Genomic DNA, 27,025 nt, shown 5'->3' on the forward strand with positions numbered 1-27,025 from the left:
ACTTGTATCTATATGTATATTTAAAAAAAAAGAAAAGAAAAAGAAAAATACAGGTATATGTATAAAAAAATTAACTTAAAAAGTTATTATGGAATATGTTGTGTTAACTTCTAGTTGTAATGGTAAATAGGTTAAAAAATTTTAAAAAGAACAAGAACAGTCAAAAAAACAAAGAGGCAACCCACGGAATGGGAGAAGATATTTGCAAATGACAGTACAGACAAAAGGTTGATATCCAGGATCTATAATGAACTCCTCAAACTCAACACACACGAAACAGGCAAACACATCAAAAAATGGGCAGAAGATATGAACAGACACTTCTCCAATCAAGACATACAAATGGCTATCAGACACATGAAAAAATGCTCATCATCATTAGCCCTCAGGGAGATTCAAATTAAAACCACATTGAGATATCACCTTACACCAGTTAGAATGGCCAAAATTAACAAAACAGGAAACAACATGTGTTGGAGAGGATGTGGAGAAAGGGGAACCCTCTTACACTGTTGGTGGGAATGCAGGTTGGTGCAGCCTCTTTGGAGAACAGTGTGGAGATTCCTCAAGAAATTAAAAATAGAGCTTCCCTATGACCCTGCAATTGCACTCCTGGGTATTTACCCCAAAGACACAGATGTCGTGAAAAGAAGGGCCATCTGTACCCCAATGTTTATAGCAGCAATGGCCACGGTCGCCAAACTATGGAAAGAACCAAGATGCCCTTCAACGGATGAATGGATAAGGAAGATGTGGTCCATATACACTATGGAGTATTATGCCTCCATCAGAAAGGATGAATACCCAACTTTTGTAGCAACATGGACGGGACTGGAAGAGATTTTGCTGAGTGAAATAAGTCAAGCAGAGAGAGTCAATTATCATATGGTTTCACTTATTTGTGGAGCATAACAAATAGCATGGAGGATAAGGGGCGTTAGAGAGGAGAAGGGAATTTGGGTAAATTGGAAGGGGAGGTGAACCATGAGAGACTATGGACTCTGAAAAACAATCTGAGGGGTTTGAAGTGGCGGGGGGGTGGGAGGTTGGGGTACCAGGTGGTGGGTATTATAGAGGGCACGGCTTGCATGGAGCACTGGGTGTGGTGAAAAAAATAATGAATAATGTTTTTCTGAAAATAAATAAATTGGAAAAAAAATAAAATAAAAAAATGGCAAAAAAAAAAAAAAGAACAAGAATAGTGAGAAAAAATGAAAAATAAAAGTTGTATCTATGAAATATATGGGTTTTAGGGCAATACCGGGAGCTTAATATATTGTTTTCCTCTGATATTGGGATTTTACCGTTTTTTTTTTGTTTGTTTGGTTGGTTGGTTTTTTTTTACCGTTTTATGGGGACCCTGTGGTGGTGTCCTCTCATTCTTTTGACTGGCTTCTGGGGGAGGGGCCTGCCGCATTGTTTTTCAGTCATTGTTTTTCCGTCTTGCTTGGGGTGAGTCCTTCTCCCAGCCCCTTCCCTATCAAGGGGCTGGGCTCTGTGGAAACCAGTTTTTTAGGCTTTTGTTCTCTGGAAGTTTTTGTTCTTTGGTGACTTTTTGAGGCTTATTGGAGGTTTAGTGGAAAGCAAACTGCACCTAGACCTCTGGCTCAGAGAGTAGCTTCAGTCTGCTCCCCTCTGGGTGGTCCAGAACATACTAGCTCCTCCTCTACAAACTCTGCTGAGCCCTGCAATCTCCCACAGGCAGGGCCCCTTCCCAGCCACAGTCTCAGGGGTTGCCCAAAGCGCCCACTTGTCTCCGCACCCTCATGCCACTAAAACCACTAGCGATATTGGTTCAGGGAGCCCCACTTCAGGTGGCTGCCTTTGCCAGGACTGCTGTCTGGGGTAGTTCCTTCAAGTCTGGGCTAGGAGTGTTCAAACTCTCCGCAGATCCTAGAGACCGCTGACTAGCACCCAGAGCACTCTCGGGTGCGGGTGGGGAGCACAGTTTAGACCCCAGTCTCGCAGCGAGCACAGAGTGCAAAAAGGCTGTGGTTCTAGAGAGCACCCACCAGACTCCCTCACAGGGGCAAGAGTGCACCCCAGCCGAGTGGTGGTGCAAGCCACACAACGCTGAGGGGTCTGGAACCAGGAACTAGAGGCTCCACTGCCGCACTCTCTCTGGCATGGGTGGTCGCTTGTAGTTGCCAACCTAGGTCCGTGGGCTTAGGCCCGTGCCTGTGACTGCCTCATTCCACCAGTTGCCCGTGAAGATCTTTTGCTTTTTTTGAGTGCTTTTAACCAGACTCCACTTTGTTTTAAAGATTTTATTTATTTATTTATTTGTTTGTTAAAAAGAGATAGAGACAGAGTGGTAGGAAGAGGCAGAAGGAGAAGCAGGCTCCCTGCTGAGCAAGGAGCCCCATGTGGGGCTAGATCCCAGGAGACTGGGATCATGACCTGAGCCGAAGGCAGCCACTTAACCAACTGAGCCACGAAGGAGCCCCCAGACTCCATTTTAATGCTGGTTCCCAACCACAGGGCACTTTCGTGTTGGGGTATTACTTTCAAGTGGGTTGCTTCTGGTGGCTCCCTCCCCCTTCCATTTATCCTCGGATATCAGTCCAATTGTTCCCAATCTGCTTTACCTCTCCACTGGCGTCTTCTGCTCCCATAGAGATCCAGAAGTGTATAATCCTACATCTCAGGCTGGTTTCATGGGTGTTCAGAGTGTTCTGGTAGCAAATTAGCTCACTTTAGAGTACCGGCTGAAACAGGGTCTCCTACTTCTCTGCCATCTTGCCTCTCCTCCCAAAACATATCTCTCAAATAAATAACATTTTAATTTTATAAACATTAAAATAGAAATAGCTAATCAGGGGCACCTGGGTGGCTCAGTGGGTTAAGCCTCTGCCTTTGGTGCAGGTTATGGTCTCAGGGTCCTGGGATTGAGCCCCGCATCGGGCTCTATGCTCAACGGGGAGCCTCTCTGCCTATTTATGATTTCTCTCTCTTTAAAATAAATAAACAAAATCTCAAAAAAAAAAAAAAGAAATAGATAATCAAATTATTTTCAAAATACAATTAAATTACAAATTCATTGTGAATTTTGGGAAGTGATTTATTTCACTCTATGGGGTTTAGACAAGTAATTTCACATTTCATTTTAAGTCAAGAGTCAGAAAACATTTCTTGTACAACCAGCACTAAGAGAGATTATGGTATTTCAATGAATTATTTAAATACAGAGATAGCTTTTTAAAACAGAGTTCTACAAGTAACATTAACAAGAAAATACACACCATACAAGCTAACTTTGGATCTAAGAGCTTTAATGTATTCAAATATTGAAAGAAACTAGTCTGAAACTTTTCTCATTTAAAAAACACATTGTGATTGAATGGGTTTAAGGATGGAGGAACCAATCAGTACTGAGCGATTCACAAAAATGACGGAGAAACATAACATTTATAAGATTTAAACAAAGCCTTGTTGGCAGCACAGGAAATGGTCTTGCTTTCTCTCTCTCCAATGGAGCAGGAACTTTTCATATTTCGTAGTTTCTGAATTTCCTCAGGAGTTCTGACGGAGCATCCCCAGACCAACGGAAACGAAGGTGCCAAGAGTTCCCATCTGAAAAACCTTTAAAGCACAGAAGAGTTTTTAAAATCAGAGAGGTAGCAAAAGAAAACTCACAGTGCCATGGCAAAATGGCTTGCTGATAAGATTTCACTGCAATAAATGAAATGTAAGTAAGTCTTTAATATGGATTACCAATATCTTATAGAAAGTGATTATCTTAAGTAGACGTTCGAGTACTTTTTTCCATACACACACACTTTGATTTGGCCTGGTGCACCCATTCATTTATTCATTTGTAAAGAAACATTTTTTGAGCAACTATTACATATTGCCAGTCTCTGTGCTGAGTACCATGAGACAGCAGTTCCTGTCTCCTGATGGGGGTCACATAAGAATCCAGAAAACTATTAATGTGGCAAAAAAAAAATTATATATATTTGTATATATATATATACATATATATATGTATATATATATATATACAATATACAAGTATATATATATACAAATATATATATGAGTATATATATATATATATATGGAGGGAAACACATAGGAGAATGGGAGACCAGAGAAAGTCATTCAGTGTGGACTTGGCAGAATAAAGGAGGCAAAGTGAGAAAAGACTTCTAGAAGGAAGTCACATCCAAAGTGACCATGAGTGGGAATTAGCTAGACCAGGGTGTCTCAAACTTCCATATCCATAGTCATTATCTAGAGATCTTGTTATACTGGAGATTCTGATTCTGGATGTCTGGAGTAGAGACTGAGATTCTGGATTTTTTTTTTTTTAAGATTTTATTTATTTATTTGACAGAGAGAGACACAGGAGAAAGGGAACACAAGCCAAGGGTAGTGGGAGAGGGAAAAGCAGACTTCCCACTGAGCAGGGAGCCTGATGCAGGATTGGATCCCAGCACCCTGGGATCATGACCTGAGCTTAAGGCAAACCGTTAACGACTGAGAAACCTAGGCACCCCGATTCTGGATTTCTAAGCAGCTTCATTACCTGACCACTTGATGCAAATAGTACCCAGCCCCAACCTCCGTCCCTCCCTGTCTCCTTACCCAGCTAATTTTTCTATAAAGCCCTTGCGAATATTTGATATTAAATATTCATTTATTTATATATTATATATGGGGAGACCCCACTCTGAAAGAAAAGGGGGGACTTCTGTGTGGTCACAAAACAGTAAAATGAGGTATAGATCCCAAATTTCTTTTTCTCTTTATCTATTTTGATTTTTGTCTATTTAAAATTGTTATTTATTTTTCAAGTAGGCAGTATATTCACATGGCTAAAATTCAAAAGGCACAAAGATTTACTCCAAAAGTCTTCTCCTTCCTCTCCTCTGATGTTCCCAGTAGACAAATTTGTTACCAGCTGCCTGCCTATCCTTCCAGAGATAGTCCAGGTATATACAAGCAAATACATGAATACATCCTCCAACACCACCTTCCCACCCCTTCTTTATCCTAAATGCTAACAGATGGTCCACTAGTCTCCTTTTGACTTTCTGTTTCTAATATACCTTGATGGTTGCTCTTCTTCTTTTTTTTTTTAATTTATCAGAAAGAGAGCACAAGCAAGGGGAGTGGCAGGCAGAGGCAGAGAGAGAAGCAGGCTCCCTGGTGAGCAAGGAACCCTTCCTTTCTCAATCCCAGGACCCTGGGATCATGACCTGAGCCGAAGGCAGCGGTTTAACCCACTGAGCCATGTATGGTTGCTCTTTATATATGAAGAGCTTTCCCGTTCTCTCTTACAGTGGATGAGTATTCTATTGTATGATAAACAAAAACACAATGCATTTATTTGCTATTCTGCAGTGAATAACATGGCACACATGTCATTTTGCACATGGGTGATCTGTAGGATAAAATTTGTGGAAGTGGGATGGCTGGGTCAAAGTCATTGAGCATTTGCAGTTTGTTATTTTTTTTTTTTAAAGATTTTATTTATTTATTTGACAGAGAGAGATCACAAGTAGGCAGAGAGACAGGCAGAGAGAGAGAGAGGAGGAAGCAGGCTCCCTGCTGAGCAGAGAGCCCGATGCGGGACTCGATCCCAGGACCCTGAGATCATGACCTGAGCCGAAGGCAGCGGCTTAACCCACTGAGCCACCCAGGCACCCTGCAGTTTGTTATTAACAGACACTGCCAGACAGTTCTCCATAAAGCTTGACCCAGCAGCAGCTGATTTTCCTACACCATCATTAACACCACGTTAACAAACTTAGTAAACTTTGCCAGGCAGATGAGTACCAAACGGTGCAGTTTTAATTTGCCTTTCTCTTGGTATGAATGAGTTAAAGCATCTCTTCATATGTTCCAAGGCTATTTGTCTATTTTCGGTTCTATGAATTATCTGCTCATTTTTTTTTTTTTAACCGAGTGGTTGATCCTATGTCTCACTGATTCACAGAAGCATACATTAAGAGAAGTTATCATTTCACTAATTACAATGAGATGAAATATTTTTATATGTTTAAAAGCTGCTATATTTTCTGTCTTAAACTGCCTATTTATAAAGTTTCCCACCCTTTTATTTTTGGAATATTGATCTTTCTCTTCTTGATTTGTAGAGCCAACTTTTAACTTCTTATCAACAAGAATTAGTTTACATGGATGAAAGAACATTCTGTACTTAAATGATTAACAATAAAAGGATATTTATAGATATCTCCAGTGGTGGGAATTTGGGAGTTCATTTGCAAAGAAATTGGAAACAACTTTCAAACAGCTGCCAAAGTAAAAGGTCAATGGTAAAGGATCTCTGGAAAAACAAATAATTTATTCGACAATAATAAGATTTCTTTAATTCTAAACAACTTTGTTAAAAATTAAATAAAAGGTCATTTTCCTTCTCTACTAGAAGGAAGGTAAATTGGCAAAAAATCTGCCACAGGCAATTTGGCAAAATTTATCAAACTCGTTAAAATGTGTAAATTTGGGTGCCTGGGTGGCTCAGTGGGTTAAGCCGCTGCCTTCGGCTCGGGTCATGATCTCAGGGTCCTAGGATCGAGTCCCGCATCGGGCTCTCTGCTCAGCAGGGTGCCTGCTTCCTCCTCTCTCTCTCTCTCTGCCTGCCTCGCTGCCTACTTGTGATCTCTCTCTGTCAAATAAATAAATAAAATCTTTTAAAAAAAAATAAAATAAAATGTGTAAATTTTAACCCAATAATTCTACTTCTAGAAATTTATCCTAAGGAAATAACCACAGATGTTCTCAAGGATTTAACCATAAGGATATTTATCATGATTTATAAATGTTTTTAAAAATCAAGAAACACCCTGCCAGTACCGGTGTGGACCGTGCGGGTCGTGGCCGCCGGTTCTCCGGTTCTCCCCCTCCCCTACTTTCCTCCCTCCTTCCCTCTCCCTCCCGTGGCGGCTGTCGGTCGCCCGTCGCAGACTCCCTGACCCATCCCCAACCCTTTCCTGACCTCGGTCCTATCCGATTGGCCTCTTTTTTCCTGTTTTTGTTTTTTGGGGTTTTTTTTGGCTCAGTCCCTGCCGCCAGTGTCAGGGCGGGGGCCTTGAGCCAGAGGCTGCGGCGGAGGAAAAAAAAGACAAGACGACCCTCGACTCCGCAGCGGGATCGCTCGGTTCGCTGCCGCCATGGCAATGAGGCAGACGCCGCTCACCTGCTCGGGCCACACGCGGCCTGTGGTTGATTTGGCCTTCAGTGGCATCACGCCCTATGGCTATTTCTTAATCAGCGCTTGCAAAGATGGGAAACCTATGCTCCGCCAGGGAGATACAGGAGACTGGATTGGAACATTTTTGGGTCATAAGGGTGCTGTTTGCGCAACATTGAATAAGGATGCCACTAAAGCAGCTACAGCAGCTGCAGATTTCACTGCCAAAGTGTGGGATGCTGTCTCAGGAGATGAATTGATGACCCTGGCTCATAAACACATTGTCAAGACTGTGGATTTTACGCAGGATAGTAATTACTTGTTAACTGGGGGACAGGATAAACTGTTACGCATATATGATTTGAACAAGCCTGAAGCAGAACCTAAGGAAATCAGCGGACACACCTCTGGTATTAAAAAAGCTTTGTGGTGCAGTGAGGATAAACAGATTCTTTCAGCTGATGATAAAACTGTCCGCCTTTGGGATCATGCTACCATGACAGAAGTGAAATCTCTAAATTTTAATATGTCTGTTAGCAGTACAGAATATATTCCTGAGGGAGAGATCTTGGTAATAACTTATGGACGATCTATTGCTTTTCATAGTGCAATAAGTTTGGACCCAATTAAGTCCTTTGAAGCTCCTGCAACCATCAATTCTGCATCTCTTCACCCTGAGAAAGAATTTCTTGTTGCAGGTGGTGAAGACTTTAAACTTTATAAGTATGATTATAATAGTGGAGAAGAATTAGAATCCTACAAAGGACACTTTGGTCCTATTCACTGTGTGAGATTTAGTCCTGATGGAGAACTCTATGCCAGTGGTTCTGAAGATGGAACATTGAGACTATGGCAAACTGTGGTAGGAAAAACATACGGCCTTTGGAAATGTGTACTTCCTGAAGAAGATAGTGGTGAGCTGGCAAAGCCAAAGATCAGTTTTCCAGAGACAACAGAAGAAGAGCTAGAAGAAATTGCTTCAGAGAATTCAGATTCCATCTATAGTTCAACTCCTGAAGTGAAGGCCTGAGCATTGGGCATATGCCACAGTTAATGTACAAGTTATGGACTAAAACAAACAAGCAGAGAAAAGCATCAGCCTCCCAGAGTTACTCTCTGCTTAAGGCAAACATGAGCAGTAAATAATGGGGAATATGAATTAGCTCCAGTGCTGGAACTAACTTGGTGTTACCTGTACATGAAAAGGCAAGAGTATCAGATGAAGGAAGGTGGAATTAGGCTCTTGTGGTATGATGATGGCCTGTTGTCTTTTTAATGAATATGTGCGAGCCAACATCAATTTCTCTTCTTACAGTTAGAGTTCTTGTAGCTGTTTATGTTATTATGGAGAAGAAAAATATATTGGCCTATTTTTCTGACTTTTCCCTTAAAACAGAAAGCCCCCCCCCTTTTTTTTTTTTTTGCTTTAGTTGTAAAGAAGAGGGAATACGTGATAAAGTAATTGGTTTGATTTCTCTTTCATTGTACACTGCTTCTGAACATCTAATTGTTTTAGTTGTCTAAATAAAATGCCTCTAAAACAAAAACAAAAAAAAAACAAAAAAAAAAAAATCAAGAAACAATCTAAATCTTCAGCAATGGAAAGTTGGTTAAAAGTGTTTGATATATTGGGGCGCCTGACTCAGTGGGTTAAAGCCTCTGCCTTTGGCTCAGGTCATGATCCCAGGGTCCTGGGATCAAGCCCTGCATCGGGCTCTCTGCTCAGTGGGGAGCCTGCTTCCCTCGCTCTCTGCCTGCCTCTCCGCCTACTTGTGATCTTTGTCTGTCAGATAAATAAATAAAATCTTTTAAAAAGTGTTTGATATAGTCATTAACAATTTTTTAATATTTATGGTCATAGAAAAATTCTCATAACATATCACTGACAGATAGTTAGAAAACAGTTTATAGGGGCACCTGGGTGGCTCAGTGGGTTAAGCCTCTGCCTTCAGCTCAGGTCATGGTCTCAGGGTCCTGGGATCGAGCCCTGCATCGGGCTCTTTGCTCATCAGGGAGCCTGCTTCCCCTCTCTCTCTGCCTGCTTCCCTGCCTACATGTGATCTCTCTCTGTTAAATAAATTAAAAACAATTAAAAAAAAAAGAACAGTTTATAGGGACGCCTGGGTGACTCAATCAATAAATGTCTGCCTTCAGCTCAGGCCCTGGGATGGAGTCCCACATAGGGGTCCTTGTTCAGTGGGGAGTCTGCTTCTCCCTCTGCCTGCTGCTCCCTCTCTCTCTCTCTCTCTGACAAATAAAATCTTAAAAAAAAAAAAAAGCTTACAGAATAATATACAAAATATGCTTCCATTGATATCTTAAAATATTATCTAAATATATAATCAGAAAAATACACACAGAACAGTTGACAGTGGTTGTTTAAGAAAACTATCTGTTTGTACTCTCTTTAGAATTATCAGAGAAAACAAATTTAAGAATTTTCTTTTCAGGAAAAAGCGAAAGGAAATTTCTGACAACCTGTGATTGAAGTACACACACACACACACACACACACAACATGTACAGTATGGTCCTCTTAATTTTAGGTATACTAACATACATAAAAATACACCAAAAGATCAATAATAGATATGTTTCTAGGTGCTAAGATTGCAAGTTGTGTTTTCTACCTTTTGCTTGACCACATTTCTCACATTTCTACTATAAATATACTTGTTATTTTACAGTTTGAAAAAGGTGTTTTCTAGCTTGGGTTCCAATAGAAATAGAGCCCCAAACAAGAATTCCAATGTAAGTAGCTCATTTGTTGTTTGTTTTTGAGTAGGCTCCACACCCTACATGGGGTCTGAACTCATGACCCCAAGATTAAGAGCTGCATGCTGGGGCGCCTGGGTGGCTCAGTTGGTTAAGCATCTGCCTTTGGCTCAGGTCAGGGTTCTGGGATCAAGTTAGGCTCCCTGCTCAGTGGGGAGTCTGCTTCTCTCTCTCTGCCCTTCCCCCCTGCTCACATTCACATGTTCTAGCTCTCGCTCTCTCAAATAAATAAATAAAATCTTTTAAAAAAAAAGAGTTGCATGCTCTCCTGATTGCGCCAGGGTCAATAAGTGGTTAATCTGAAGGCTGATTCAGGGAGGTCCTGGTAAGAAAATAGGGAAAGGAACCAAGTTATCAGGTACATTATCAGGCAGATTGCTACCCTGGGCAACCAGGGCTTGATTGCACTAGAGAGCCCTGGAAGACAGTATAAAAACCCCTACAGAGTTCTCTCAGTTTGAGAAGTAAAGGAGCCTCCCACTCACATGCATCAATATCCATGGTTAATCCAAAGGTGTTTATTCCCTGGCACTTATTGCCACACTGGCTCAACTGCCAGAGAACACCCTCTGGTAGAAACCACAGAGTGAGCAGTGGGCAGGCAGATGTCCAGAGATGTCCAGAACAGCACACATCGGCTACATAAGATGTTTTTTCTTTAATTCCAGAACATTACATAAACCATTTTATTCTAGAATGGCATTGATCAGAAGCCATATTTATTGCATATTTAAGTGGAAGAAAGGAAAAGTGAGACTGTCTCACACACCAGTTTTCGGGGGCTGGGCTCCATATTTTCCTGGTTGCAGTGAAGAGTCAGAACAGGATGGGGACTATTTGACAGATGGCCATCACAGAAGAGGCATCAAAAGGCAAACTCCGAAGTAAATATGAACCACTGCTTGAAGGAATTAATGAATATGCTGAAAAAGTAGGTGAGAAGCGACTCTGGACTCGGTAAAGCAGACATGAATAATATTTCTTAAGTGTGGATGTTACAGAAATTTACGCTGCAGTAAAATAAAGGTACAAATAATCATACAACTGCACTTTGGTATATCAAACTCCAACTTTACGGTGCTACTCTTTACAGCCAATAATCTCTCTCTCTCTCTCTCTCTCTCTCTCTTTTTTTTTTTTTTAATTTATTTCTCTGATGGGGAGATCACAAGTAGACAGAGAGGCAGGCAGAAAGAGAGGCAGAAGCAGGCTCCCTGCTGAGCAGAGAGCTCGCTGTGGGGCTTGATCCCAAGACCCTGAGATCATGACCTGAGCCGAAGGCAGAGGCTTAACCCACTGAGCCACCCAGGCACCCCTAAAGCCAATAATCTCTTAAAAAGCATTAAGAAATGGTAAATATGGCCTTTGGTAAAATTTCGTAATTCTTATTCTCTAACAACAGCTTCTCAGAACAGTGACCCTCCTCTCACTGCTCCCCCCACCTTTCATCCCTCCATCACCGTAAGAGAATATACTTTACCATGGGAAGGCATCAAAACTGACATCAGACTGTATTACACACCCGGGACTAACATAACACTGTGTGTTAATTACACTGGAATTTGAAAATTAATAATAATAAAATAGGATTACAAAAAAAACCCTGACATCACAATTTATTCTGAGTAAATTACAATATATCTATCATGTGGAATCCTTATCTGCTGTTTAAAAGGACATAATAAAAAAAAAGTAAAAGGATGAGTTAATTCTAAATGTAAGAGTCTAAGGAGAAGCCCCACAATAATAAAAGCTAATACCAAAAAAAGCACCTACCAGGTACCTCTAAATATTTTACATAATTTATTTATTATTCAAGAAAACCGTATGACTTAGACACTAACGTTCTGGCCATATAATAAGAAAACACAGATACAGAGGGGTTATTAACTTGCTTGAACAAGGTCATGCAACTCCTCTGTGGAAAAGCAAGGATCTGATTCCAGACTTTGTGCTCTAGGCACTGTGTAGCAGTATAACACTTTTTTTAAAGCCCTCACAAGTGAACATGTATTTCGACAGGCTTGTATTAGCATAGAGGACAATATGAAAGGAGACACACATGGGCATCTGCACTGGTTACTTCAGGAAACAGAAGCAGAGAATGATGGGAACCTGGGGTAAGATACCAAGTCACTATCTATATGTGCTTCTTTGAATTCTCTAATAAAAAACTCCGATTAATTTGGGGTATTTAAAAAATATCTAAATAAGTGATTTTTTTTCAAAGATTTTATTTATTTATTCTTGAGAGATCACAAGAAGGCAGAGCAGCAGGCAGAGAGAGAGGGGAAAGCAGGCTCCCCAGATCATGACCTGAGCGGAAGGCAGAGGCTTAACCCTCTGAGCCACCCAGGTGCCCCACAAATAAGTAGGTATTTTTGGTTTTGTTTTTTTTTTTTAAGATTTTATTTATTTATTTGACAGAGAGAAATCACAAGTAGATGGAGAGGCAGGCAGAGAGAGAGAGGGAAGCAGGCTCCCTGCTGAGCAGAGAGCCCGATGCGGGACTCGATCCCAGGATCCCAAGATCATGACCTGAGCCGAAGGCAGCGGCCTAACCCACTGAGCCACCGAGGCGCCCCAAATAAGTAGGGTTTTTTGTTGTTGTTGTTGTTGTTTTTTTATTCGACAGAGATCACAAGTAGGCAGAGAGGCAGGCAGAGAGAGAGAGGAGGAAGCAGGCTCCACGCTGAGCAGAGAGCCCGATGCGGGACTCGATCCCAGGACCCTGAGATCATGACCTGAGCCGAAGGCAGCGGCTTAACCCACTGAGCCACCCAGGCGCCCCCCAGATAAGTAGTTTTTTAAAGGAAGAGAAAATTTCCTAGAATCTGATGCAAGGAATTCCAGCCTCAGGCCTGAGGCTCTGAAGTGATCAGATGTCCCTCCCCCACCATTCTCCGCCCCCAGTGAATTCAGACTAGGTCTGAATCTTAAACAGAGAGGCAGAGGGAGGACCCAGGGGTTCAGGAAGCACAGATCTGAATATTCTGGGCTGAGTAAAGAAACATTTGTATGTTTACCTGTGTGTGCCTGTGCGTAGGTCTCCATTGGTACGTGTGTATTTACCCAAAACACTGTTTTTTTCTGAAATTGGGTCTTCTGCTTTGATCAGCTTGTTACATTATAACCATGCCCAGATATGAGGCTGATGCAATCGATGTGTGGACTCCACAAAAGGATATCTTGAGTAACCAGCACAGACACCTGAATTGCACCCTAAAAATCTTTATTCTTTCAGGTAATGAGCATGTAGAAGTTCTCCCCAAAGGGAGATTTCAAGTGACTATTTCTAGAAAGACTATAATTCACCACAAACTAATTATCTTCTTTCCTTCAGTAAATATTCAAGGATTCAAGGACTTTCAGGAGCCTTTGGTTTAAAGGTTAAATTCTAAAGAGATACTGAATCACAACCCTGAGAGCCTAGCAAGACTCTGAAGGACAATGACGGTGTGTGTACAAAACACACCTATACAAGATCAACACAGTGGAATGGCTGGAAACACAAAGAAATGATCACAATAGCTGACATTAACCCAAGACCGGCTGGGTAGGTGAATCACTGTGATAAGCATTTTGCATGGATCTCATTTAATCCTCATGATAATTCTATGAGAAGGTACCGTCACGATCTTGATTTTATAGAGGAGGAAACTGAAATCTAGAGAAGTTAAGTAACATTTACCAAGTAATACAGATCACAAGTGGTAGAACTAGGTAGTGTAGCTTGGGGACTTAATCTCTATAATGCCCTGCTTCAGTGGAGCTGTCTATCATCCAGAATGTCTCCAGAGCTACTTCCAGATGCACCTTCTCAAGGTAGTGCAATGCCTTGCCTTACACACAGTCTCTGAAGCCAAGTTGCCTTCGTTCAGCCCCCCACTTGATGCACACAAGCTGGAGAGCTTTGGGAAAATCACTCAACCTCCCTGGACGTCAGGTTTCTCATCTGTAAAATGAGCAATATGGTGCCCACCTCACAAGTTTGTAGAGAGGAGTAAATAAATTGTCTATCAATTAAACATAAGACAAGATAATACATGTAAAGAATGCACATAAAGAACATTTTTGTACACAGTAAACACCCAGTAAATGGCAGTGTCATTTCAGTCTAGCACAAGACACTCCCAGAAATGCCCCAAATTTCCCTTGCAAGGAATATATTGGGGAATGTCTTCCAGTGTCTGTGTCAGTGCTAAGTAAGTATCTTTTAAGGTGATAAAGTAATCCTTCAATTTGGCACTACTGTTTAGTTGGAAGAGGCTGAGAATAAATGCAGTATAAACCAAGCCCTTTAAAGATTTTATTTACTTATTGACAGAGAGAGATCACAAGTAGGCAGACAGGCATGCAGAGAGGGGGGTGGGGAGCCGGAGCCCTGATGAGCAGGGAGCCTGATGCAGGGCTCGATCCCAGGACCCCGAGATCAGGACCTGAGCAAAGGCAGAGGCTTTAACCCACTAAGCCAGCCAGATGTCCCAAACCAAGGCCTTTAGTTTCAGATTTTCTTTGTTCTGCAAAGTTACATAACTTGACTTACTTGGAGAATTGGGATTTTGTGGCGAGAATGACTTCTCCAAGGACTTGGATTCTTTTTGCTCCATTTTCTCTGTGGTTGAACCCAGTTCCTCTTTCTTTATTTCTCTTTGCTTGTTCCATTCCTCATTTTCAATCTTGTCGGTATGAGGCTGGTCAGATTCTTCCAGCATCAGATCTTTTTTACCTCTGACAGCCCAGTGCATTGACTACATTAATTAAAAGTAGACACAAAACATAAAATCAGTATTATATAGTATTCTTTAAAGTTCGAGGTGTGGTAAAACCTGACCTACTATTAAGAATTTTTCTGTAGGGGGCGCCTGGGTGGCTCAGTGGGTTAAACCGCTGCCTTCGGCTCAGGTCATGATCTCAGGGTCCTGGGATCGAGTCCCGCATCGGGCCCTCTGCTCAGCAGGGAGCCCGCTTCCCTCTCTCTCTCTCTGCCTGCCTCTCCATCTACTTGTGATTTCTCTCTGTCAAATAAATAAATAAAATCTTAAAAAAAAAAAAAAGAATTTTTCTGTAGGTTTTATTTCAAAATAAAAATGTAAATTTTGGGGTGCCTGACTGGTTCAGTCAGTAGAACAGGTGACTATCTCAGGGTGGTGGATTTGAGCCCCAGGCTGGCCTAGAGCTTACTTAAAGAGAAAGAGAGAGAGAGAGAGGGAGAAAGGGAGAAAGGTAGAAGAAAGGAGGGAAGGAAGGAACGAAAGAAGGGAGGAATGGAAAAAGATAGGACACTTGGCTGGCTCAGACAGTAGAGCATGCAACTCTTGACCTAGGGGTTATAAGTTTGAGCCCCACTCTGGTGAAGAGATTACCTAAAAATAAAAAATCTTTAAAAGGCATCTGGGTGGCTCAGTAGGTTGGGTGTCTGACTCCTGGTTTCAGCTCAAGTCATGATCTCAGATCTCAGGGTCCTGAGATTGCGTCCTGCATAGGGCTCTGCACTTAGTGGAAACCTGCCTAGGATTCTCTCTCTCTCTGACCCTACTCCATCTCTCCCTCTCTAAAATAAATAGGGACGCCTGGTTGGCTCAGTGGGTTAAGCCTCTGCCTTCGTCTCAGGTTGTGATCTCAGGATCCTGGGATCGAGCCCTGCATGGGGCTCTCTGCTCAGAATGGAGCCTGCTTCCTCCTCTCTCTCTGTCTACTTCTCTGCCTACTTGTGATCTCTCTTTCTCTTAAATAAATAAATAAAATCGTTTAAAAATAAATAAGTAAAATAAAATAAATAAATAAACTTCAAAAAAAAAAAGAAATATTTTCTTAAAATATTAATTTTAGGGGCACCTGGGTGGCTCAGTCCATTAAGCATCTGGCTTCAGCTCAGATCATGATCTCAGGGTCCTGGGATTGAGTCTTGAGTTGCTTGAGTCGGCTCTGTTCAGTGGGGAGCCTGCTCATCCCTCTTCTTCTGTCCCTCCCCCCAGCTCATGCTCTTTCTCTCAAATAAATAAATAAAATATTTTTTCAATGTTAATTTTTAAAAGGGACAGCAGCCTTAGCTGGTGCAAAAAATCTGCCTTTGGTTTGGGTCTGTTGTTGTTTAGTTTGGTTTCTTCCTTTTTCTGCAGGTGCACAGAGTGGAAGAGGTTGTCCAGTGGTTTTTTTTTTTTTTTAATTTATTTTTTAGATTTTATTTATTTGTCAGAGAGAGAAAAAGAGAGAGCACAGGCAGACAGAATGGCAGGCAGAGGCAGAGGGAGAAGCAGGCTCCCTGCCGAGCAAGGAGCCCGATGCAGGACTCGATCCAGGACTCTGGGACCATGACCTGAGCCGAAGGCAGCTGCTCAACCAACTGAGCCACCCAGGCGTCCCTGTCTGTACAGTGAATTTACTCCAGGCCTCAGTACTTCTTTCTCAAGATAAAAATGTCTCCTATTTCCCTTAAATGGCATTGAGGATTAATGACTTACCTACAGTAAATGCTTTGATAGATGCCAAAGATATCCTGAGATAATCGTTTTGTTCATCCATCCACTTTATAAGAATAAAATATTTTAACATCAGGCCCCTGTATCTGCTGATCCCAATTAAAGAAATACACAGGGGAAAAATCCAAATGGTATCTAACCTCAAATTCGGGTGCCTCTCATATTTTGCACTTCAATCAAAGGACTAATGTAAGAGCGATGCTAAGCAGCCTGGTGTGCTGGGACACAATTAGGCCTCATTTCTGTGCTCACAGAGCGTATTTCTCAGCTCCCCTAAGATATTAACTGGGCAGAACAACATTTAACGTCGAGGAAACTAGTGTGGAATGACTCAGTTCAATAGAAGGATCATCAGCATAAATATCAAATGATAGCCGTTGATAGAGACTAAGAGGGACATTAGTCTGTGCAGCAAAATAATGAACTGCACCAGACCAAAAAACTCACTGTGTGCAGTGGGTGAACCAATGCTAAACAGATATCAAGCCTGGGTGCAAAGGCCACTGTCCTATAGTCTATGAAATTGGTATGTTGTTTATTCTTACCTTCTCCATTAACTTGTTTATCAACTTTCTTTAATGTGTTTTTTTCCCCTAGGAAGTCATTTTTAAAATTCTGGACCTTCAGGGCGCCTGGGTGGCTCAGTGGGTTAAGCCTCTGCCTTCGGCTCAGGTCATGATCTCAGGGTCCTGGGATCGAGGCCTGCATTGGGCTCTCTGCTCAGCAGGGAGCCTGCTTCCTCCTCTCTCTCTGCCTGCCTCTCTGCCTGCTTGTGATCGCTCTCTGTCAAATAAATAAATACAATCTTTAAAAAAAAAAAAAAAAATCTGGACCTTCGGGTGCCAGGGTGGCTTAAACATCTGCCCTCAGCTCCAGTCTTGATTCCAGGGTCCTGTTATCCAGTCCCAAATCCGGCTCCCTGCTCCTCGGGGAGCCTGCTTCTTCCTCTTCCCTCTGCCCCTCCCCCTGGCTCGTGCACTCTCTGTCTCTCTCTCTCTCTCTCTCAAATAAATAAAATCTTTAAAATAAATAAAGTAAGTAATTTCATTTAATTCTATACCTTGTTTAATAATAAAAAATTGTGCCTACATGCCAGTAAATATTAAATAGACAAACAGAGGGACGCCTGGATGGCTCAGGTGGCTAAGCAGCTGCCTTCGGCTCAGGTCTTGATCCCAGCATCCTAGGATCAAGTCCCACATCTGGCTTCTTGCTCAGCAGAGAGCCTGCTTCTCCCTCTGCCTCTGGCTGCCACTCTGTCTGCCTGTGCTTTCTCGCTCTCTCTCTCGCTCTCTCTCTCTGACAAAAAATAAATAAATAAAATCTTCAAAAAAGAAAAGAAATAGACAAATAGAAAAAAATTAATTGATTTACGTGAGACATGGATAAGCTAAATAACTATTCAATATTGACTAGCTGTTTTTATTCTGGATCAACATGAGTAAATTTTTTACTTGCCTGCGTGATCTTTGACAAGCTCTTGGATAATATTCATTTAGGACAGACTGTTTTCTGAACAGGCCCAGAAGGTACTGAATTACACGCTGTTTCCTGGGGAAAGGGTAACCAAACGGGCGTAGTAGGAAGCTTCCCCTGTCATTTGTAGCCAACTGGACTCACCCCAAGGACACCTCACCAAGCCCAGGAACTCAAGAACAATCAGTGGACAAACAGATCCACGTGAGGGTAACTCAAAGAGCCCAAAGAGCCCTCCCAGAGGGGATCAATTTGTCAAAGAATCAATTCACCAAAAATGTGTGCCTATTAACTCTTTTTTCTAAAGGTTTTATTTGTTTATTTGAGAGAGAGAGAGCATGAGCAGGAAGACGAGCAGAAAGAAAGGGAGAAGCAGACTCCCCACTGAGTGCTGAGTCTGATGTGGGGGCTCCACCCAGGGTTCCACGTAGGGCTCAGGGTTCATGGCCAGGCTCAGCATCAGGACTCTGAGATCATGCAGCAAGCCCAAGTCATAGTTTCTCTGTTGGGGCTCCTGGGTGGCTCAGTCAGTGTGTGACTTGATTTCAGCTCAGGTCATGATCTCATGGTTGTGACATCAAGCCCCACTTCAGCTCCATGCTAGGCATGGAGCCTGCTTAAGATTCTTTCTCTCTCCCTCTGCCCCTCCCCTCCTAAACATATATGTAAATAAATATAATTTTTATATATTGAAATATATATATAAATGCAAATGTAAGAACAAAGTAAGTGTCTAACTCAGCAATTATGGTGATGACTTTTATATTTAGATTTTTAATAGCATGAAGAAAGAGAACGCAATGATTTAAAGTCTCTCTACATCAATACAATGACTCTTTCACCAGAATTTGTAACAAGAATAAATTCAAAATAATTTACAGCTTTCTTTAATTAATCAGGCTCTGTTTTTTATAGAATTTATAAGCCTTACGAAAAGAACTAAAAGGATGGAAAAGATGAATTTGCACTAGTTCAAAATTCAGGAGTATTATATGAACCACTTGAGAAGCACAGTTGTCAGAATGTATAAAACAGGGCACCTGGGTGGCTCAGTGGGTTAAGCCTCTGCCTTCAGCCCAGGTCATGATCTCGGGGTCCTGGGATCGAGCCCTACATCGGGCTCTCTGCTTGGTGGGGAGTCTGCTTCCCCCTCTCTCTCTGCCTGTCTTTCTGCCTACTTGTGGTCTCTGTCTCTCTCTCTGTCAAATAAATAAATTCTTAAAAAAAAAAAAAAAGAATGTATAAAACAATAAATACCAGTGAGGAGTATAGATACGGAATCAAACAGCCAAGCAGAGTGACAATCACAGTCATCAGCTCTTCTGGCATTGATCCATTGAATTCCCCTCCATAGGGTTTGTGGACACGGAGTCATATCCGTATTCTACCAGCTTCTTGGTCTTCTCCCTCCTACTGCCTATTGACTTTTTAAGCGACTACGTGAGTCTAATCCATGGGCAGCCTGAGCTTCAGGCTCAAAGAGAAACCCACCGTTTTCACCGAGTCACTCAAAGCTTCCCACTGCTGGAATGGCATCGACATCTGGCTCCTGCGCCAGTGGTCATAACGGGCACGACTCTCCGTATTTGTCAGAACATCCTTTGCCTTCTGCAGTTTCTGAAAAGTCTCCACTGGAAAACAGATCAAAAGTTGAGCACTTCTCTCTTGAAGGAGTTATTTTAAACTCCCAAGCAAAGGGATCTCACTGGAACAGGTCTGTTATTTACCGGCTATGTGACCTTGGGCCAGTTCACCTCTTCAAGCTTTCATTTCCTCATGTGTAGAATGAATCACAAGGACAAGTGAGGTCATGTATGTACAGCTCCTGGCTCACAGTTTATCCACTCTCTTTACTGAGTGCCAGTGCTATTCCGGGTGTTGATGACACAGGTGTGAACCATAGACACAAACTATTTAGTGGGATTGACATTTAGAAACATCAAAAAAAATTACAGTTTTGTCTACTCGGAAGACGACTACCTTTGCTACTGGTAGTTGTGAGGAAGGGTAGAGATCGGGCTAGAGGAACAGTGGAAAGGAAGACCCTAGGCAGGAAGGAGCACAGTAATTTAGAGAAAATAGAAAAGGCCCTAGTGGGAGCGCCCGGATGGCTCAGTAGGTTAAAGCCTCTGCCTTCAGCTCAGGTCATGATCCCAGGGTCCTAGGATCGAGCCCCCCATTGGGCTCTCTGCTCAGCAGGGAGCCTGCTTCCCTTCCTCTCTCTCTGCCTGCCTCTCTGCCTACTTGTGATCTCTGTCAAGTAAATGAATCTTAAAATATATATATATATATATATATATATATATATATATATATATATCTAAAAAAATAAAAAAGGCCCATGTGGCTGGAGGACACAGGGCTGGGAAAGGATGACGAGGAAATGAGGAACGGGGCTGTCGAGTAGACAAGCACCCAGTCATCCAGGAACCTAGAGGCCTAAGGATTCTGGTCTGTTTTTTGTTCTAAGAATAGTAAGAAGCTAGTGGGAGGGTTTAAGCACAGGAAGTAACATGGTGGGCAGTTGATAAATGGTAACTTTGTCACTGATCTATTTGACCAAATGGCATACAATAGAAACCATCCCTGTCCCTTTTGTAAACACTTCCAATGTCCCTTCTGCTCCTCAATGAAGTTCAAACTTTCTATAGAACAATACGCAAAAATCAATTGTGTTTTTATACGGTAGCAATGAGCAATCTGAAAATGAAATCCGGGAAGGAATCCCATTTACAATAGCATCAAAAAGAATAAAATATTAGAAAAAAAATGCTGAACAAAAGAAATGCAAGATTTATATATTGAAAACTATAAAACACTGTTGGAAGAAATTAAATATCTAAATAAAAAAATATGCATGTTCAAGGATCAGAAGACCTTAACATTGCTAAGATGGCAATATTCTCCAAACTGCTCTTCAGATTTAATGCGATCTCTATCAAAATCCCAGGTGCCTTTTTTAGCAGAAATTGACAAGTTGATCCTAAAAATCCGTATGTACATGTAAGGGACTCAGAATAGCCAAAACAATCTTGAAAAACAAAAACAAAGTTGGAAGAACTCACACTTTCCAATTTAAAACTTTCTACAAAGCTACAGTAATGAAACAGTGTGGTATTAGCATTAGAGTAAACATAAATAAATGGGATATTATGAGTCTAAAAATAAACCCTCAAAATTTGCAGTCAATTGGTTTTCTTTCTTTTAGGGGCGCCTCGGTGTCTCAGGCGTTTAGTGTCTGCCTTCGGCTCAGGTCATGATTCCAGGGTCCTGGGATCCAGCCCCACACTGGGCTCCCTGCTCAGCGGAAAGCCGGCTTCTCCTTCTCCCACTCCCCCGGCTTGTGATCCCTTTCTCACTGTGTCTCTCTCTGTCAAATAAATAAATTAAATATTTTTAAAAAGTGGATGAGGGGTGCCTGGGTGGCTCAGTCGATTAGCCATCTGCCTTCGTCTCAGGTCATGATCTCAGGGTCCTGGGATTGAGCCCACATCAGGCTTCCTCATAAGTGGGGAGTCTGTTTCTCCCTCTCCCTCTACCCCTCAACGCCCAGCTCATGCTCTCTTTCTCTCTCTCAAATAAATAAATAAATAAAATCTGGGCACCTGGGTGGCTCAGTAGGTTAAGCGACTGCCTTCAGCTCAGGTCATGATCCCGGGGTCCTATCATCAAGTCCCTCATCAGACACCCTGCTCAGTGGGTAGTCTGCTTCTCCCTCTCCTCCCTCCTCCTGTCCGCTCTCACAGTCTCCGCTTTTCTCTCTCCATTAAATAAAATTTTTTAAAAAATAAATAAAATATTTTTTAAAAAGTATAAAAATCTGTAGCGAGAGTAAGTAGATTCATGGTTACCAGGGGCTGGGCATGGGGAAATGGGAAATGATTGCTAATGAGTACAGGGTTTCTTTCTTCTTCACAACAAACTTATGATGTGGATATTATTATCATTATAATTATTATTATTCCCATTTTACAGAACCTAAGCCTAAAGGAGTCATTGTAACTTATCCAAAGTCCCAAAACTTCAAGTGATGGAGCTACAAATCAAACCCAAGCCTGCTAGGCTTCCCAGCTGCCGCACTCCACTGACTGCCTTTCTGCTTCTTCCATTTTCTTGCAATGGATGTTACCCTCCAATCCACAGCTTCTCCTCCACCTCCAGAGAACATAAAATGTCATCATTCACCAGTAAGATCCTAATTGTGCCCTTGAGAACCTCAGAGTCTAGTAAGGAAGCAGACATATAAGCAGATTATTTCAAATTTAATGGGATAGAAATATAGAAGCAAGACTTCTCCACTTGGGGAGTCAGAAAATATTTCATTAGTTTTCTCTATACTTCGATCATCCTCGACTTTTTCTCTTACGTCTCACTTCTAATCCCTTAGCAAACCCTACTGGCTCTACTTTTAAAATATATCTAAGATCTGACTCCTTGTTGCCACTTCCACTACCCCCACTCTGGTTCAAGCCACGGTCTTCTCTTGGTTGGAGTATTATACTAGCTTCTCAGCTGGTCTCCCTGCCTTTGTCTCAGTCCGTTTTCTACAAAACAGTTAGAGAGATCTTTTAAAAAATAAGTGACATAGTATCACTCCTCTGCTCAAAATGACTTTTAATGACTTCCCAGTTGTCTTACAGTAAAACTGCAACTTCTTACCACCAGTGGCATGGCTAGTAGGTCTGATATGTTCTGCCTGCCTTTTACCCTCTCTTCCTTCTCTGACCTCATTTTCTTCTATTCTCCCCATCTCCCCTTGCTACAGCCATAGGAGCTTCCCTGATGCATCTTGAGTACACCAAGCACACTCCAGCCCCAGGACCTTGGCACTTACTATCCTTTCTACAAAGAATACTTTTACACCAGGCATTCATATGTCATATCAGATCCTGTCTTGTAGAGGGGGTGTTCCCTGACTATGCTGTATAAAATGACTGCCCACCAGCACCACGCCTTTATCAGCCATTATGTAGTTTTTTGTTTATGATCTGTCTCCTCTACCACAGTATAAACTCTGTGAAAACAGAGACTTTATCATTTTTGGTCTCTGCTATATCCTTTGCACTGAAACAGCATAGCAGGTGCTCAAGAGGTGTCTGTTCAATGAACCAATGAGTGAATGCTTCCTATTTTGAGTGTGAGAAAGATAATATATAGTGCTATTCCCTGAGCTCCAACCACCAAAAAAATGACAAATATCATAAAACATTTTGTGAATTAGGAATATTTTAATACTGTCAGTGGGGAAACTAAATTGCCCTGATAGTGTTTAAAAATACCTCATGGTGGGGGGTTGCCTGGGTGACTCAGTCGGTTAAACTTTTGACTCTTGATTTCCACTCAGGTCATGATTGCATGGTCATGGGGTCTAGCCCTACACTGCACTACATTCTCAGTGCAAATCTGCTTGTGATTCTCTCTCTCCCTCTCCCTTAGTTCCTCCCCCTACTCACATGCACTCTCTCTCTCTCTCTCTAAAAATAAATAGATAAGTAAAATATTAAAAAAAAAAAGAAAACATGGGACGTAATCAAGAGTCTCTCAAACAGGCGTTGAGGCAAATGTACAATCAATACTGACAGTATTGGGGTGCCTGGGTGGCTCAGTGGGTTAAGCCTCCGCCTTTGGCTCAGGTCATGGTCTCAGGGTCCTGGGATCCAGCCCCGCATCAGGCTCTCTGATTGGCGGGGAGCCTGCTTCCCCCCTCTATGCCTGCCTCTCTGGCTACTTGTGATCTCTCTCTCTGTCAAATAAATAAATAAAATCTTAAAAAAATTATACTGACAGTATTGAAAATACTGAAACGCTTCTGTACCCAGGTGGTAAAGAATTGCTATTCCTGAGCCCCCCCTCCTCCAAACACCACCACTTTAAGTGTTCCCCCAACAATCAGAGATGCTCCCTGCCATGGCAGGGTCCCTCCAAGACCTGTTCCAAAGCTGGACAGCACAATACCTAATAAGCCATTAACTAATATCGCCGCTGGAGGTATAGCAACTAGTGGGTTAAAGGGAAGACCCTAAAGTTGGGGCTATTGGAAATTACAGGAGAATAAACAAGCTAATAAAAAGCATCTTGCCATAGCAGCTCGCTGTAGTGAGTAATCCTTCCTACTGCTGACGACAACTTAAATATCCCACTGTACAAATAAGATGTCACTTTTTCTAAAGGGAATAAAAAGCTCATTAAATTATCACCACAGATGCACATTCCAGTTACTACTACAGCAGTGTTTATAAAGATTTACATATTTATCTATGAGTCACCTGCTCTTTGCACATTACTGTTAGCCTGTTTCCAAAGTCTGCAAAATGAAAGAAGCCTGCCTGGGACTATTCTGCTCTCAATCCCTCGACAACTGATAAGCAGAAAGCTAAAGATACCTTATCTTTCCTGATAGCTGGCCTTTCCTTGTTCCATCCTCTCCGCCACTTTTATTAAAAATGAGTTTGGGTTTATATTTGTCCTTTAATATACCAGCTAATCAAATGAGTCACAACAAGATAAACATTTACCTGTTCTGGGAAGAGAGATCTCATTTTACAGGCTTATAAGAGTAAATGATGCTGGGACCTTTGAGAGACATTCCATTTTAACTCCTAGATCTACTCTGAAAATACAGAGGTTCTTTTAAATTCATATTTTACAACTGAATTTGTATTGTTATAGTCACCTTTTTAATGTAGGCTACTTACACTTACTTTAAAAATAATTATAAAAATATGATGTCAGACCCTACTTCGAAAAAAATCTGGAGGAAAATATACCACTGTTAATAGTGGTCTCTGGCAGGAAGTGATAAGAGCAGACTTTCACTTTCAACATTATTTATTACTCTATGTTATTTTTATTCAAAGGGGGAAAAGCAATAAAGGGTTTTTAAAGTGAGAAAGCATGGAGACTTGGAAAGATATGTTAGCAAGGACAAGGAGCTCTCCTTCAAATATCCAAATGTTTTTGCAGCCTACATATCAATAACAAAAATGCCATTTCACAGATCTTTAATTTAGTCTGAAATCCCTTTCTTCAGGGTCAGAGAGAAACATACGAAGCATTGGTCTGAAATAGCTCCTGCCATGCAGATACACAGGACTGGTATGAGAACCAGCCAGGAGCTCTTGTGCTCTGTGGCACAATTTCTGCAGCACACTGGGTGTGGAACCTGCTTAAGATTCTCTCTCTACCTCACCTCCTAACCCACTCTCATGCACAAATGCACGCACACTTTCTTTCTAAAATTAAAAAAAAATTATCTTGGAATGCTGCATAAAAACAAGAAAAGAAAGTCCACTGAATCATAATTGCCAACATTCATTGAGCTATTCCTGCATACAAGCTACCTCATTTAGTCTTCACAGGAGATGCATGAAGCAATATACTACTAGTCTACCCAGGTTTCCTATGAGAATGCTGACACTCAAGAGATTGTCCAAGGTCAACTAGCTCATCAGTGGGATTGAGGAGCAATCTGGACAGACAAGATTGTTCTCCATATCTACTATTCCATCATGCTAACAGATTAGTAATTTCAGTGGAAATGGTTGAGACTACACTTAATGAACCAAAAAGGTATATATACAAGTTTAATTTCTCCTACGGCAGTTGCTCTATAAGCTTTCACCTTGATGAAATGATTTCAAAATCTACATAATGTATTCTGGATTTCTGCCAAACTAAAATTTGACATCTGGGTGAATTCTTTAAAAAATATATAAATATTGGGCGCCTGGGTGGCTCAGTGGGTTAAGCCGCTGCCTTCGGCTCAGGTCATGATCTCAGGGTCCTGGGATCGAGTCCCGCATCGGGCTCTCTGCTCAGCAGGGAGCCTGCTTCCCTCTCTCTCTCTCTGCCTGCCTCTCCATCTATTTGTGATTTCTCTCTGTCAAATAAATAAATAAAATCTTTTAAAAATATATATATATATAAATATTTTTAGTATTTTATTTATTTATTTATTTAAAGAGTTTATTTATTTATTTGACAGAGAGACACAGCGAGAGAGGGAACACAAGCAGGGAGAGTGGGAGAGGGAGCAGCAGGCTCCCTGCTGAACAGGAAGCCCGATCGATCCCAGATCTGGGATCATGACCTGAGCTGAAGGCAGATGCTCAAACACTGAGCCACCCAGGTGTCCCAATATTTTATTTATTTTTTTAAGATTTATTTATTTATTAAAGAGACAGTATATGCATGCATGGGAGTAGGGGTGGGGCAGAGGGAAAGGGAGACAATTTCAAGCAGACTCCCCACTGAGCAGAGCCCAATGTGGGGCTTAATCTCTTAACCCTGAGATCACGACCTGAGCCAAAACCAAGAGTTGGACACTTAACCAACCAAGTGCCCATTTAATATTTTTTTAAGATTTTATTTATTTATTTGACAGAGACAGATCACAAGTAGACGGAGAGGCAGGTAGAGAGAGAGAGAGGGAAGCAGGCTCCCTGCTGAGCAGAGAGCCCAATGTGGGACTCGATTCCAGGACCCTGAGCTGAAGGCAGCGGCTTAACCCACTAAGCCACCCAGGCACGCCCCATTTAATATTTTAAAATACTTTTATCAGTACCTGTAATCATTCTCCAAGTGTATAAAGACCCACTTAAATTTTCAGAAAGTCGTATCAATCCAAATTGAGTAAATAGATGCTTAAACAGATTTGAAAACAATTTCTACCACAGGTTGACTCATCTATCAAGTGCAAGCCTGACAGGGGAAGATATTGATGTCTGTGTACCTTTCATTTTAAACAATATTTACAGTTCAGTGTTCCTCTGAACAAGAAGCCTTGAGATAGCCCATACGTGAAAACACCCATCACTATGGCAACCAAAAATGGCAATGATTGCACAGTGATTCATCATGTATCCCAAATAGAAATTGCTTGCCAGGGACAAAGAAAGAACTCAAAGCCACGCTTTATTGGAAAAGAACCCAGTTACAGAATAACCTGGGGTTGTGGTTGTTTTTAAGTGTTTATTAAATTTTTATACTTTTATGTTAGGAGATCTAACTTTTTTTAAAAAGATTTATTTATTTAACTGGGAGATTGAGTGCAAGCTGGGGGTGGGGGAGGCTGAGGGCGAGGAAGAGAGAGAATCCTTAAGCAGATTCCCTACCTGAGCTCAGAACCCCATGA

At 41.7% G+C, this 27,025-nt stretch overlaps 2 protein-coding genes across 2 annotated transcripts in view; one reads left to right on the forward strand and one right to left on the reverse strand.

The window, feature by feature from the left end:
* Positions 1–3,043: 3,043 nt before the first annotated feature.
* DNAJC12 (DnaJ heat shock protein family (Hsp40) member C12) overlaps positions 3,044–27,025 on the reverse strand; it is a 40,652-nt gene continuing 16,670 nt past the window's right edge. Inside the window, exons 3-5 of the mRNA XM_044239624.1 lie at positions 19,384–19,523; positions 14,481–14,685; positions 3,044–3,582 (exon numbers count right to left, since the gene is read on the reverse strand). Coding sequence (XP_044095559.1) covers positions 3,488–3,582; positions 14,481–14,685; positions 19,384–19,523 — 440 coding nt within the window. The 3' untranslated portion in view covers positions 3,044–3,487. The remainder of the gene's footprint in view (positions 3,583–14,480; positions 14,686–19,383; positions 19,524–27,025) is intronic.
* On the forward strand, positions 7,032–8,706 carry LOC122900723 (serine-threonine kinase receptor-associated protein-like). Its single transcript, XM_044239623.1, has one exon. It carries the CDS (start codon positions 7,140–7,142, stop codon positions 8,187–8,189), a length of 1,050 nt encoding a protein of 349 aa, XP_044095558.1. The 5' UTR covers positions 7,032–7,139; the 3' UTR covers positions 8,190–8,706.

The sequence above is a fragment of the Neovison vison genome, chromosome 2, assembly GCF_020171115.1.
Source record: "Neovison vison isolate M4711 chromosome 2, ASM_NN_V1, whole genome shotgun sequence".
Classification (NCBI taxonomy): Eukaryota; Metazoa; Chordata; class Mammalia; order Carnivora; family Mustelidae; genus Neogale; species Neogale vison.